The sequence below is a fragment of the Oncorhynchus clarkii genome, chromosome 10 (genome assembly GCF_045791955.1).
Source record: "Oncorhynchus clarkii lewisi isolate Uvic-CL-2024 chromosome 10, UVic_Ocla_1.0, whole genome shotgun sequence".
Taxonomy (NCBI): domain Eukaryota; kingdom Metazoa; phylum Chordata; class Actinopteri; order Salmoniformes; family Salmonidae; genus Oncorhynchus; species Oncorhynchus clarkii.
In genome coordinates, this window is record NC_092156.1 from 53,370,570 (window position 1) to 53,386,037 (window position 15,468).

The 15,468-nt window shown below is 41.0% G+C and overlaps 1 protein-coding gene across 4 annotated transcripts in view; it reads right to left on the reverse strand.

Annotated features, from left to right (window-relative positions):
• LOC139418780 (ubiquitin specific peptidase 53b) overlaps positions 1 to 14,879 on the reverse strand; it is a 63,942-nt gene extending 49,063 nt beyond the window's left edge. For 3 of the 4 annotated variants that reach the window (XM_071168476.1, XM_071168477.1, XM_071168474.1), the window contains exons 1-7: positions 11,254 to 11,414; positions 10,817 to 10,992; positions 10,479 to 10,571; positions 9,922 to 10,056; positions 7,604 to 7,717; positions 6,856 to 6,938; positions 1,381 to 1,486 (exon numbers count right to left, since the gene is read on the reverse strand). In XM_071168476.1, the coding sequence (XP_071024577.1) occupies positions 1,381 to 1,486; positions 6,856 to 6,938; positions 7,604 to 7,717; positions 9,922 to 10,056; positions 10,479 to 10,571; positions 10,817 to 10,992; positions 11,254 to 11,320 (774 nt within the window). In that variant the 5' untranslated portion in view covers positions 11,321 to 11,414. Of the gene's footprint in view, positions 1 to 1,380; positions 1,487 to 6,855; positions 6,939 to 7,603; positions 7,718 to 9,921; positions 10,057 to 10,478; positions 10,572 to 10,816; positions 10,993 to 11,253; positions 11,415 to 14,717 lie in introns of those variants that run through there. The other variant, XM_071168475.1, reaches the window with a different exon arrangement.
• Between the last annotated feature and the right edge of the window lie 589 nt (positions 14,880 to 15,468).

Consider the following 15,468-nt stretch of genomic DNA (forward strand, 5'->3'; position numbering starts at 1 on the left):
ATTTTGACTTGTTTTAAGGACATTACATCAAAGTTGGATCAGCCTGTAGTGTGGTTTTCCACTTTCATTTTGAGTGTGACTCCAAATCCAGACCTCCATGGGTTGATACATTTGATTTCCATTGATAATTTTTGTGTGATTTTGCTGTCAGCACATTCAACTATGTAAAGAAAAATGTATTTAATAAGAATATTTCATTCATTCAGATCTAGGATGTGTTATTTTAGTGTTCCCTTTATTTTTTTGAGCAGTGTATTTTCTTAAAGACCCTCTGTATTGTGTGCTTATTGTTTAACCATTGATATGTTCTAGGGGCCATTTTGAGACCTTCAGGAGCATCAGGTACTGCTGGAATGTCTACCAATGGCCAACTTTTTGTGAGAAATTACACTGGTATCTCAAAATATTTATTAAGTATTTTTAAGATATAAATAGCTCACACTACTAGACGAGGCCATGCAAAAATACTTAACTAATGAATAGAAATACATTAAACATATTTTAAATGGAGTAATGATTAATAAATGATGAATAAACTATTTACTAATCCTTTATAATTATTATTTACATGTTGTTAATTATTCTTAATGTTGTTAATATGAAAAATGTAAAACAACTTTCATTACAGAAAATACAAAAATAGCTTTAATATCTAACTTTAAGAATCCTGTGTGATATGATTTTATTTTTCCCAGGCACAGTAGAAAGGGTTAATGGAACATAGCACTTTCACCAGGGCTGACGCACATTGAAGTGGTAGACCAGTGCTAGCCAATCGAGATGAGAGAGCAACAGTGGATAAGCCTTAACTGCTATTTATATCCCTAGCACTAGTCTGGCAGCCTCTCCTTCAGGCCTGTTCCCATCATAATGTCACACAGCAGAATACAGACAGTAGAAATCAGCTCGATGCGGGTTTGAATTAAATAATGTCTGGATCTGCATTCACTTGCTTTGGGATACTGCAGGTACAGTAGCTATAATATATTGTTCTGATGGTCATACTTTAAGGGTTCAGTTCAATAAAACAGTATTGTAGTATTTAAAGAGTAGCGTTGACTGTGAAGAAGTTTCCCATTGTATTTTATATCACAGAATGTTTTTGATACTGATAGAATAGCTGGTAGAATCCATTCATACTGAACATTGCTTCAGTAAGGGACTTTCACACAGTTCAGAAAGCATAAAAAAATCAATTGGAGTCATGTACTGCTCGAAGCTGGGATGAGTTCCTCTAAATGACACATTGCAGTCACATTGTTCAGCACCAACTTTATGGCTGCATAGATAACAACATGGCCACATGTCAAAAACAAATATTTCACATTGGATATTCGACTTCAAACTATGTTTCACAATGAAAATGAGCTAGCAACATACTGGACAGTTCCGTAGGTCACCGATGGTGTTTGCCGCCTGCAGCAATTCCCCGAACATGTCCGACCGAAGCCTGTCGTTCTTCCCCAGGACGTGGCCCACCTGTTGGCTGGGACACAGAGGAGGCGGGATAATAGGGGTGTCTTTCTGCACTGTAAATCACTTAAGCCTTATCCAAAACTAACAGCAAGTGGAAGCGGAACAATGTATGCAGTGACCCTTAGCAGGCTAGTACGGTCACACTTTACATTAGTGCCTGTGTAATTATTTCTGTAAGTACAGTACAGTCACTGTATAGTTACTACACTGTACTGACACACTGTACTTACCACACACAAGTTAAACAGTTATAATAACATTGTAGTGTAAAGTCTTACCTACCACTAGCACATTATGCAGTTGGAGTACTTTGGAACTAATAGTTTAGTTGGACGACCAACTAGAGCAGTAGGTCTATTCTATAACTAGCTGTGCTTACACACCTGGTACAAGGCATTCGCATAGGTTATTGCCTTATAGTTGTCGTAGAATGATGCCTATGCACTGTCAAATCAAATGTTATTTGTCGCATGCTTCATAAAACAACAGGTGAAATGCCTAAGTACAGGTTTTTCCCAACAATGCAGAGAGAAAAATATAGAAAAAATAATAACACAAGGAATACATACACAATGAGTAACGATAACTTGCTTAGACACTAAGTGTACACAACATTAGGAACACCTGCTCTTTTCATGACATAGACTGACTAGGTGAACCCAGGTGAAAGCTATGATCCCTTATTGCTATCACCTGTTAAATCCACTTCAATCAGTGTAGATGAAAGGGGGAGACAGGTTAAATAATTATTTTAAGCCATAAGACAATTGAGACATGGATTGTATATGTGTGCCATTCAGAGGGTGAATGGGCAAGACAATATATTTAAGTGCCTTTGACAGTGGTATGGTAGTAGTTGCCAGGCATATCCGTTTGAGTGTGTCAAGAACTGCAACGTTGCTGGGTTTTTCACACTCAATAGTTTCCCTTCTGTATCAAGAATGGTTCACCACCCAAAGGACATCCAGGCCAGCATCCCTGTGGAACGCATTCGGCACCTTGTAGTCCATGCCCTGACAAATTGAGGTTATCGATGTGCAGGGGTACGAGGTAATTGAAGTAGATACATTATATATACAAAAGTATGTGAACACCCGTTCAAATTACTGTATTCTGCTATTTCAGCCACACCTGTTGCTGACAGGTGTATAAAGTTGTGCACACAGCCATGCAATCTCCATAGACAAACATTGGCAGTAGAATGGCCTTACAGAAGAGTTCAGTGACTTTCAACATGGCACCGTCATAGGATGTCACCTTTCCAACAAGTCAATTTGTCAAATGTCTGCCCTGCTAGAGATGCCCCGGTCAACTGTAGGTGCTGTTATTGTGAAGTAAAAACGTCTAGGAGCAACAACAACTCAGCAGCAAATTGTTAGGTCACAAGCTCACAGAACGGGAATGCCCCCGAATGCTGAAGTGCCCAGCGCGTAAAAATCGTCTGTCCTCGGTTGCAACACTCACTACATACAATAACTGTTTGTAGGGAGCTTCATGAAATGGGTTTCCATGGCCGAGCAGCCGCACACAAGCCTAAGATCACCATGCACAATGTCAAGCGTCAGCTGGAATGGTGTAAGCGCGCCGCCATTGGACTCTGGAGCATTGGAAATGTGTTCTTTGGAGTGATGAATCATGCTTCACCATCTGGAAGTCCGAATGACAAATTTGGGTTTGGCGGACGCCAAGAGAATGCGACCTGCCCCAATGCATGGTGCCAATTGTAAAGTTTGGAAGAGGAGGAATAATGGGGCTGTTTTTATGATTTGGGCTAGGCCCCTTTGTTACAGTGAAGGGAAATCTTAATGCTACAGCATACAATGACATTAATCTAGACGATTCTGTGCTTCCAACTTTTTGGCAAGAGTTTGGGGAAGGCCCTTTCCTGTTTCAGCATGACAATACCCCCGTGCAAAAGTGAGGTCCATACAGAAATGGTTTGTCGAGATCGGTGAGGAAGAACTTAACAGGCCTGCACTGACCCTGACCTCAACTCCATCAAACACCTTTGGGATGAATTGGAATGCAGACTGCGAGTAAGGCCTAATCGCCCAACATCAGTGCCCGCAGCAGTCCCCGCAGCAATGTTCCAACATCTAGTGGAAAGCCTTCACAGAAGATTGGAGGCTGTTATAGCAGCAAAGGGACCAACTCCATATTAATGCCCATGATTATGGAATGAGATGTTCGACAAGCAGGTGTCCACATACTTTTGGCCATATTGTATGTACATATAGGTAGGGGTAAAGTGACTAGGCATCAGGATATATTATAAACAGTAGCAGCAGTGTATGTGATGAGTCAAAATAGTTAGAAGAGCTAGTGCAAAGAGGGTCAATGCAGATAGTCCGGGTAGCTATTTGTTGAACTATTTAGTAGTCTTATAAGCCATAAGACTACTAAATAGTTCAACAAATAGCTACCCGGACTATCTGCATTGACCCTCTTTGCACTAGCTCTTCTAACTATTTTGACTCATCACATACACTGCTGCTACTGTTTATAATATATCCTGATGCCTAGTCACTTTACCCCTACCTATAGGGAGAAGTTGTTTACGGTCCTGTTGGTTACAGACTGGGTGCATCGGTACCGCTTGCCGTGCGGTAGCAGAGAGTAAAGTCTATGACTTGGGTGGTTGGAATTTTTGTTCATTTATAAGGCCTTCTTCTGACATCGCCTGGTATAGGCGTCCTGGATGGCAATGCCATGCGTAGCACCTTGCGGTCGGATGCCAAGCAGTTGCCATACAAAGTGGTGATGCAGCCAGTCAAGATGCTCTCAATGGTGCAGCTGTAGAACTTTTTGAGGATCTGAAGGCCCCTGACAAATCTTTTGAGCCTCCTGAGGGGGAGGACTGTGTTGGTGTGTAAAGACCATGTTAATTCCTTAGTGATTTGGACACCGAGGAACTTGAAGCTCTTGAAGCGCTCAAACGAGCTGATCATGTAGTTCACAATCAGCTCGTTTGTCTTGCTGATGTTGAGGGAGAGGTTGTTTCCTGGCACCACACTACCAGGTCACAGACCTCCTCTCTATAGGCGGCTGGGTAGCCTAGTGGTTAGAGCCGGAAGGTTGCAAGTTCAAACCCCCAAGCTGACAAGGTACAAATCTGTCGTTCTGCCCCTGAACAGGCAGTTAACCCACTGTTCCTAGGATCCAGTTGCAGAGGAAGGTGTTCAGTCCCAGGGTCCTAAGCTTAGTGATGAGCTTGGAGGGCACTAAAGTGTTGAACACTGAGCTGCAGTCAATAAATAGCATTCTCAAATAGATGTTCCTCTTTTCCAGGAGGGAGAGGGCAGTTAACTAGGCAAGTCAGTTAAGAACAAATTCTTATTTTCAATGACGGCCTAGGAACAGTGGGTTAACTGCCTGTTCAGGGCAGAACGACAGATTTGTACCTTGTCAGCTCGGGGGTTTGAACTTGCAACCTTCCGGTTACTAGTCCAACGCTCTAACCACTAGGTCCAGAGTGCCTGGGATGATGGTGTTGATGTGAGCCATGTCCAGACTTTCAAAGCATTTCATGGCTACAGATGTGAGTGCTACGGCGGGATAGCCATTTAGACAAGTTACCTTGACATTCTTGGGCACAGGGAATATGGGGGTCTGCTTGAAACATGCATTTATTACAGACTGGGTCAGGGAGAGGTTGATATCAGTGAAAACACCAGACAGCTGGTCAGAACATGCTCTGACTAAGCATCCTCTGACTAAGCATCCTGGTAATCCATCTGGCCCCGCGGCCTTGTAAATGTTAACCTGTTTAAAGGCTTGACTCACATTGGCTGCGGAGAGCGAGATCACACAGTTGTCCAGAACTACTTCTGCACTCATGCATGGTTCAGTGTTGCTTGCCTCGAAGCGTGCATAGACGGCATTTAGCTTGTCTGCTAGGCTTGTGTCACTGGGCAGCTCGAGGCTGGGTTTCACTTTGTAATCTGTGATAATTTGCAAGCATTGCTACATCCGACGAGTGTCAGAGCCGGCGTAGTAGGATTCGATACTAGTCTTGTATTGACGTTTTGCCTTTTTGATGGCTCCTAGAAGGTCTGTGGGATTTCTTATAAGCGTCCGGATCAGTATCTTGCTCCCTGAAAGCAGCAGCTCTTGCCTTTAGCTCAGTGAGGATGTTGCCCTTAATCCATGGCTTCTGGTTGGGATATGTACTGTACGTATGGTCACTGTGGGGACGATGTCTTCGAGGCAATAATTAATAAAGCCAGTGACTGATGTGGCAAACTCCTCAACATTATCAGATGAATCCCGGAACATATTCCAGTCTGTGCTAGCAAAACAGTTCTGTAGCTTAGCATTCACTTCATCAGACCACTTCCGTATTGAGTGCATCACAGGTACTTCCTGTTTGAGTTTTTCTTGTAAGCAGGAATCAGGAGGATAGAGTTATGGTCAGATTTGCCAAAGGGAAGGTGAGGGAAACGCCTTGTACGGATTTCTGTGTGTGGAGTAAAGGTGATCTAGAGTTGTGTTGCCTCTAGTTGCACAGGTGACATGATGGTAAGATTAGTTAAAACAAAAAGTGCCCCCCCTGGAAAAACGCCCCCTCTGGATGAGAATTTTCTTGTTTGCTTATGGCCCTATACACCTCGTTGAGTGTGGTCATAGTGCCAGCATCAGTTTGTGGTGGTAAATAGACAGCTATCAAAAATCTAGATGATAACACTCTTGGTAAATAGTATGGTGTGCAGCTTATCATGAGGTATTCTAACTCAGGTGAGCAAAAATCTGCCACTTTCTTAACATTAGAGATTGATCACCAGCCGTTGTTAATAAAGAGACACACCCCTCCCCCTCTCATCTTACCCGAAGCTGCTGTCTGATCTTGATGGTGCATGGAAAAGCCAGCGAGGTGTATATTATCCAAGTTTGTTCAGTCACGACTTCGAGAAACATAGGATATTATGATAGGATAGTCTCGAACGGAGCTCGTCCAGTTTGTTATGTAGTGATTGTACGTTCGCCTACAAAACAGAGGGCAATGACGTTCTAGATGCTCGCTGACATAGCTTAATCATGACTATGCCTCGCTTGCCTCTCTTTCTCCGCCTCTTCCTCTTTCGAATCCCGGCGATCAGGGCCTGGTCCGGGGTAAGCATAATGTCCAGAGTTGCCGACTCGTGTAGTAGAAATTTTCATCCAAATCGAGGTTAGTGATCGCTGTTCTGATGTCCAGAAGCTGTTTTCGGTCACAGGAAATGATGGTGGAAATAAGTTAAGATCAGCGTAAAAAAACACAAAATATTAGGAGCCCGTAAGACGGCAGCTATCCACTGCAGCGCCATCTCACCAGAGAATCCAATTTTGGCTTAGGGCAAAGATTCAGTTCAGTTTGACAAGTTTCTTAGAGGAAGTACTTACCACAGGGCTGTGGTGGAAACATAATGCACTAGCTCTGTGAAAGGAAGGGGGTCCGAGGAGGCGCCACAACTACGACATACAAACTGTAGGTGGAGAAAAACAAGGTTCATGTCAAATTAAAATAACAGAATAACTATAGAGAAAGTTGAAATTGGAAATCTGACGATATGTGTATAGGCCTAATCAGATTGGCCTTCGGGTCATCTATATACAGTATATTTGACAAAATCTAATTTATGCTTAAAAAAAAAAAAAACATCTTCCCTTAGCTGTGTATGTTTGCTGTGTGTATGCTTTTATTTATGCATGTATATGTCTTTCTTAAGTGGTGTAAGAATTCCCCATCGGGGACAATAAAGATCTATTGAATTGACTTGGTTTAATAATATTTTTGTTGTTAGTGAGTATCTCACTATTGGGTAACACTTTACTTAAGGCATACAGTATTATTACTTGTTACAAGCATGTATAAGTCCTTATAACTGTTTTATAAAGGAACTTATAAAATGCTACATCTTTTTATGTGGAAATGTATCAACTGAAAATGGCTGAAAATAGCAGTTTCATTATAAGATGAAAACACATTATAAACACTTCATAAATACTGATGGCAAGGCTTATAATGCATTATATACGTATCATAATGCATTATACCTATATCCCTTTTAAGTAGAGTGTTATCCAATAGTCTGTATGTCTCTCCTTTTCCCTCTTCCCAATCAACAGTGGAATAAATGCATCACATTACCTGTTCATAAAGTGTCATGGCAAACTTCTGGTGGGTAATGCAGGACTTGGATGTGCAGGCCTCAGTCGCTGTGTCAGAAACTATGTGCAGGTGAATTCTCTCCAGAATGTTCTCCTTGTGCACCAAGAATGAAACAAAATGAGGTCAGACATCTGAAGTCAGTTACTGTTAAGAGCTTTCCATTACATCCTTAGCATATGAAGTCCAAACTATCCTGATACACATATATGTGAGTAAAAACATAACAGTGTACACTGAGTGTACAAAACATTAAGAACACCTTCCTAATATTGAGTTGCACTTGTAGTCCATGCCTCAATTCGTCAGACCATGGACTATGAGGTGTCGAAAGCATTCCACAGGGATGATGGTCCATGTTGACTCCAATTCTTCCCACAGTTGTGTCAAGTTTGCTGGATGTCCTTTGGGTGGTGGACCATTCTCGATACACACGGCAAACTGTTGAGCGTGAAAAACCTAGCAGTGATGCAGTTATTGACACACTCAAACCGGTGCGCCTGGCACCTACTACCACACACCGTTCAAAGGCACTTCAATCTTTTGTCTTGGCAAATTCACCCTCTAAATGGGACACATCTGTCCATAATGAAGCACTGCTCTGCCTTCTTAACAATACTATCCACAAGGCAGGTCCTACAGGCCATAGTTTTGTCGCACCTGGACTACTGTTCAGTCGTGTGGTCAGGTGCCACAAAGAGGGACTTAGGAAAATTACAATTGGCTCAGAACAGGGCAGCACGGCTGGCCCTTAAATGTACACGGGGAGCTAACATTAATGATATGCATGTCAATCTCTCATGGTTCAAAGTGGAGGAGAGATTGACTTCATCACTACTTGTTTTTGTAAGAGGTGTTGACAAGCTGAATGAACCGAGCTGTTTAAACTACTCCAGTAGTACAAAGCTCGGACACCCATGCATACCTCGCAAGAAATGTCTTCACAATCCCCAAGTCCAGAACAGACTATGGGAGGTGCACAGTACTACATAGAGCCATGACTACATTGAACTATATTCCACATCAGGTAACTGATGCAAGCAGTAGAATCAGATTTTTTTTTAAGATAAAAAAACATCTTATGGAACAGCGGGGAGTGTAAAGACACACACACACACACACACACACACACACAGGTACAGACACACGCATACGCACACAGGTACTAGCACACGCACTCCCCACACACGTACATTGTAATATTGTTGTATGGTGGTATTATACATTTTGTATTGTAGATATGTAGTGGTGGTATAAAGTTATATGATGTACTGTTTTATCTATGTGTAATGTAAGTGCTGTAATGTGCTTGGACCCCAGGAAGACCCCTTTGCAGCAGCTACTGGGGATCCATAATAAATACAAATACATACACAATCCATGTCCCAATTGTCTCAAAGCTTCTTTAACCTGTCTCCTCCCCTTTATCTACACTGATTGAAGTGGTGACATCAATAAGGGATCATAGATTTCACCTGTTCAGTCTATGTCATGGAAAGAGCAGATTTTCCTAATGTTTGGTACACTCAGTGTATATTAAATCATTTATCTCGCACTATCCATTTAAAATGACTGTTCACTGATATATTATGTTGAATTTTAATGACTATCAATGGCCATGCTAATGTTAGCCGAAAATGCTAACATGCAAAGTAAGCATACAGAAATATTAAACAAGTACTTCAATCCCGATTCAGTGGTGAACTATTAATATACTGTGCAAGAATTCACATTTCAACTATGTAATCAATGAAACAATGTTAACAGAGTTGACCAAAAAGAAACTCAACTGCTCAAAATTTGAAATATATATTTTTTGCAGCATAGGAGAAATGTCATCTTGTCTTACCCCTGGCGTCTTCCTGGGTTGTTATGGTCTTCAGCTAAGATGGTACCATTGGACAGCTCTGGGAGAATCCCCAAATATCTCAGTTGGAGCTATAACCTTGTCTGTGCTAAGCAGAAAATACCCTCTGACCTCCTAGCTTCTGTTCTTTTAGCTCAGTGTTTCCCAAACCTCTCCTTAAAGTACCCCTAGCCGTTTGCCCTTATTTGATTTATTCCAGAACTATCACAGCTGACTTAACTGGTTAAGTGACTAGTTGAATCAGGTGTATTTGTACTGGAATACATAGAGTAGGCTGGGTTAGGGTTGCAAAATCACTTTTGGGAAAGTTACTGGAATTTAGCTAATTTAAGGGGTACCAAAGGAGAGTTTTGGGAAACTACTTTAGTTCAATAAAAAAGGCTGATATGACATTGCGACCGCTAAAAAAGAAAGCGCTACAGTTCTGACTTACAAAGCACTCTGCAGCGTCGTCCATGTGGCCTAGTTGGAAGCGTTGCTCGTCCTTAAAGGTTTCGGCAAGGGCGTGGCGCAGGCTATCTGAAGGCAACGCTCGCTCTCGGCTCTCCTGGAACTGGCTGAAAATACTCTGCAGGGGGAAAATGCATCGTAGAGAATTACTTAGTACTGTAAGTTGCCTTACTTATCAAGTCACTAAGGGCCGGTTTCCTGGACCCAGAAAGAATGTTCAATGCAGTCCAGGATTAGTCTTAATTCTAGATGTGGAACACTGCCGACTAGGCACAGACGTCAATTTTACATCTATTTCATGTTGGATCAACGTTATTTTATTGAAATGAAGTGGAAACAATATTGATTCAGCCAGTGTGTTCCCAGTGGGTGGGTTTAAAATATCTACAAATATCAATGGCTATTTTTGTTTAAATAGAAACATAATAACTATTCTACATTTTAATGAGTGGTATGGTGAACTTGGACATCTTGTGATCTCTTGAATAAGTCATCAAGCTAGGTGGAAGATGTATTGTGATGATGATATTATATACAAACCTTTAAAGCGCAGAAAATGCAGGCATCCCCTAGACAAAAATGACCAGGAAGCTGTCTCAAACTCCTCCTGAAAATGTCCAACTGCCATAGCACCTGTCCCGGTGAAATGACAGACAGGTCACATTTATATGTGTATTAATCGAACAAAATCTGTAACATAAAATGTTATTACTGTTTTAGTCCTACATGAAGTTCTACATGAAAAGTAGACCTAGGTCCTACTTAAAACATGGATACATCTTAATTCAGTAGTAATCTTGCCCCTTAGCCTTCCATAGGAAATAAGCTATGTTTAAACTATTGCATAAACGTGCATATTGACAAGGTTTAGCACTCACCTGTACGGCACTGTTGAGGAAGCAGCTATTCTGGCCTGGTTCGTTCAGCAGGCCTTTGGTGAGAGCCAGAGACAACATGCTCCCAGGCTGATAGGACTTCCCCAGACCCCCACCACCACCAACACCTCCAGGCTTTTTGAAGAGTTTGACCCATGCCAGAGAGTTAGAGCCTGACCCTGGAGGGAGAGTAGTCACCAGTTGTTTTTATGTTCTAATAGCAATGGGATATACAAATGTGGCTCTTGGACCAGGAGTTTAAGACCCCTGTTATGAGATATATCCATAGAAAACACTTTAATCATACAATACATCCTGAGGGGTAAGTCCTTATGTGTCCATGTACATCTTAGAGAGGAAATAGCACTTGGCCACTGGTTATGATCATACATTGGGTTTGGTAGGATTTAGTGACTTGTGTGATGGGAGCTGTTGTTTACCTTCTCCGGAGAGTGGGGGAGGTTTGCCACAGCTGGACATACTGGGAAGAGGGAGCTGGCAGGCCATGGGACCAATCCATTACATCCCTGCCTCGCACTTCCAAAGAGATCCATTGAAGTCATTCCCAGGCTCATCCATAGGGAAGCTTTGGAATAGCACTATTGTACATTGAATGACAATGGGACCAAGTCTAAAGAGAGATGGGACAAATCGTTGGCTTTAAAAAAAAGCGTTGGGCAATGACGGCACAAACAGCACAAAGCATCATTCTGTTACCAAACTTTGCATCTGCTCTGTTCTACAAGTAAATGCAGGAATTGTTAAAAGTAGTAGCCATTGGTTTTTGTTTGAAATACGTTTTAAAGTGAAAAATCTGGTTCTCAATGTCACTCTGTTACCGTTGCATTGCCCTAATATTTAATAGCAGTGAGTTACCACTTAAGTTCTCATGTATCTAACTTGAATATTTTCCCTGTGTTCATTTTCAAATAGATTTTTTGAACAGATTAGGGACAGATACAAATTAACAGTTGAAACAGTTTTTCAGTAAAATGCATTATAGTTTAAGCCAATTGTCAATGCTATTTGTGATACAATTTCCTGGTTTCCCATGGCCACCCCTTACTGGTGCTTGGTCCCCGCTCTGGCCCCCCATTAAAATACTTCTTAGAATCGCCCCTGCTATTATGTTGCGTTACTGCCATTGTTTTATCCTATGCCTTAATACATTCTCAAAGTGTTATGATTTTATTTTACATACACCTAAATAGAATCATGATGATGATAGTTATATAAGTGACTATAGATACTAGATACTAGTGACCACAGAGACTAGGCCTACAGTTGCAATGGCTTTTCTGTGTTGTGATTGACGTGAGCTGGGTGGACAATGTTGGAACTGTATAGCTTACTTGGACACTGAATCAACAGTCAGTTCACAGGCCGTAGCTGCATTTTCAAGTCACGGGTTGTCACAGCACTGAAAAATACAGTTCACCCTGGCATTTCATCAAATTATTTAATCACTTTAGGACTGTGTGAAGGTCCGGATACTCCCCATACCAAAACAGCACATATAGTTTGCTAACTAGGCCAATGAGGCTCCCTGCAGGGTTGGGGTCAATATGAATGGAAGTCAGTCGATTCTGGAAGTAAACTGACATTCCAAGCGAATAATTGAAAAAAGGGCATCTATTTACAATGACTTCTCAATTAACTGAAAAGTAGAAGATACACACTTGCTCCTAGATGTTTCCACTTCATAATAACAACACTTACAGTTGACCAGGGCAGCTCTAGCATGAAAGAAATTTGACCAACCGACTTGTTGGAAAGGTGGCATCCTATGACGGTGCCACGTTGAAACTCATTGAGCTCTTCAGTAAGGCCATTTATTTTTTTATTTTTTATTTAACCTTAATTTAACTAGGCAAGCCAGTTAAGAACAAATTTGGGGACGGGGGCTGGGATTAATAATAAAAGTAATTAAATAAAAATATAGGACAAAACACACATTACGACAATAAATTATTCTGCCAATGTTTGTCTATGGAGATTGCATTCCTGTCTGCTCGATGTTATACATCTGTCAGCAACGGGTGTGGACGAAATAGCCGAATCCACTAATTTGAAGGGGTGTCCACACACTTTTGTATATATAGTGTATAAAAAAAAAAAAAAATTAAATCACTGTTTTTATTTTTATTTTATTTAAATCACTTCCTGATTTGACTGCCTTCAATTCAAATTCACCCAAACATTACAGACAGGACAGGTTGTTGATCTTGTTGCTGAGCTGTGATGCTGCCGAGTCTTGATGTTTTCCAGGAATCCACAGAATTAATTCCATATGAAGTAGGATTAGGCCTCGGCCAAGTAATAAGCCTAATAGCCTACAGGTAGGTAACCCAGAAGCACATTACAAAACCTTAGGTTGCTCTTATAGGAGTGTAATAACACTGTAATTGCACTTTATTCTACATTGAACTCCATCTCTATCACTATGTGATTGTAAAGCATTACTAAAATAATATGTTATTACAATGTTGTTATTGTAGTAATTACAGTGTTAATACACAGGTATAAGAGCAAAAATAATGGAAATGTTACCGGTAAAGCATCTCATCGTCTTCTCTAAGAGTTGGCTATGGACTATCACTTTAATGTTTCTAATCCATAAAGACACTGCTATATAACACATAATATTTTATATTCTATAATATTTTCTGGGTCCAACCAGCCACATTTTTCTTGAAAGATGGTTATCCTCCTCCTGTCTGACAATGTAGTCAGATCTCAGATGTGCCATGGAAACAATGAGCAGGATGAATTATACCTCCCATTAATACTGTATCTGTGTCCCAAATGGCACCCTATTCCCTTTGAAGTTCTCTACTTTTGACCAGGACCCATACGGAACTATATGGGGAATAGGGTGCCATTTGGGATGCATCCAATAGCTCCTACTAATAGCCATGTATTAAACAAGAAGCCCTGTATTAAGACATATAAATCCCAACCCAAAGTGCTCTACAAACCTACTTCAGGGATCATACAAGAGCTAGAGGCAATAGCGCCAGCATTCCATCTGATATTGTTTCATAACTACCTAGATGTAGGGGCTAGAGGATGTTTGCTTCTGGAGAGGGCTGCAGCTTGGTTTGAAACAGCTATAAGCCCTGTCCAGAAACAACCTGTTAGGCACTAATGCAGATCTGAAAGGTTTGGATAAGAATAAGCAACATGACAGAACATCCCACCTATCGATACATTACTTTAGGTATGCATGAAATTAGATGTGTTTTTTTGTGAACTATCCTTTCACATTCTGTTTGCCATCACTGACTTAAGCATAATATCTAACTGCATCTGTAGTTGACCCATGTTTCTCCTTATTTTTGCTATTTGCAAATAATATGTTTTTGCTTGTAAGAATCAAATATTTACAAAATGTGCAAGATGTTTACTGGATACACTAGATACACTGCCTTCAATTCGAATTGAGCCCAACCCTGGTGTCCAGGCTAGTTATCCAGCCCATGTTGTGACCAAAAAGTGGTACAGTATACATATGAACCTGAATAATCACAAGCAAATAGACATGAACAAATATTATTCAATGTGTTTATCTGCACATGTGGTGTATTCTTCAAATAGAAAAATGATGCTTATCAAAGCCCTATAATTATAACCTAAACCTTCATATGATTTAATTTAGCCGAAAATTCTCCATCCTTGCATGCACTGTATTAATCGAAATAGCGAGGGGTTTACACGAACATGAGGGACTTTTCTACCACGCATAGGGCTACTTCAGATGCCATTGCATATCGTGCAATTTACACCTGTTAGGACGCATGCGTGTTATGGGGGAACCGCTTTATTTACCGCAACTCGCATCACTGCATCACAGAAAAACATACCCGTTCGATACAAAATGTCATAGCACACATGCAATACTCACCGTATCTCGTCGATGATATTTGGCCGATATAATAGATCTCCCAAAGCAGCTTAGTTGTCAACATTAGATTGCCACAAGTTTTGTCCCGTAAAAATCCTATAAGCAAAAATGACTGCAATAGACTACACAGACACGCTCGTGGATGTCAGGTAGTACTGGTGGATGGAATCTGTGGGCAAATGCAGTATTAAGGCCTGCATAGCTACAATAAATTCCTACGTTAGTGCAGTGATACAATTCCAACCCGCATTTTAACCGTCATACCCGAATACTTTTTAGCTCTTGTCTTATTCTAGCCTGACAATTTTCTTGCTGTTTTGACGTTTTCGGTTCAACAGCGGAATTCATTTCGGGAAATAAATCCAGCAGCGGTCTATGCCTGGATGTCATCCGCAGATTAGTGATGTTTTGAGAGTTGCGAGGTCAAAATCCGCCCCTAGTGTACAGTAGCCTAATGCAATTCCAAAAGAGAAATTTCGGCCGCATGGGCGCATTTGATAGCAAATTGCTTGTCTCGCAGAGCAGACAAGCATTCGGCGTTTGGTTTGTCCCATTTGAGGTGAGACTAGAAATCACATGACTCAAAAAACTGTTTCACAATAATGCTGACTGCAGCATGTAACGTGGCAATATTCTGGGTTTACTATATTAAGCTATGCTTTGACGTTTGCAATTATAAAATGCAATTATCTGAAGACCATGTTCCTTGTCATCCAAGTAAAGTCATATCTTATTAAAAAAAAATCATGAC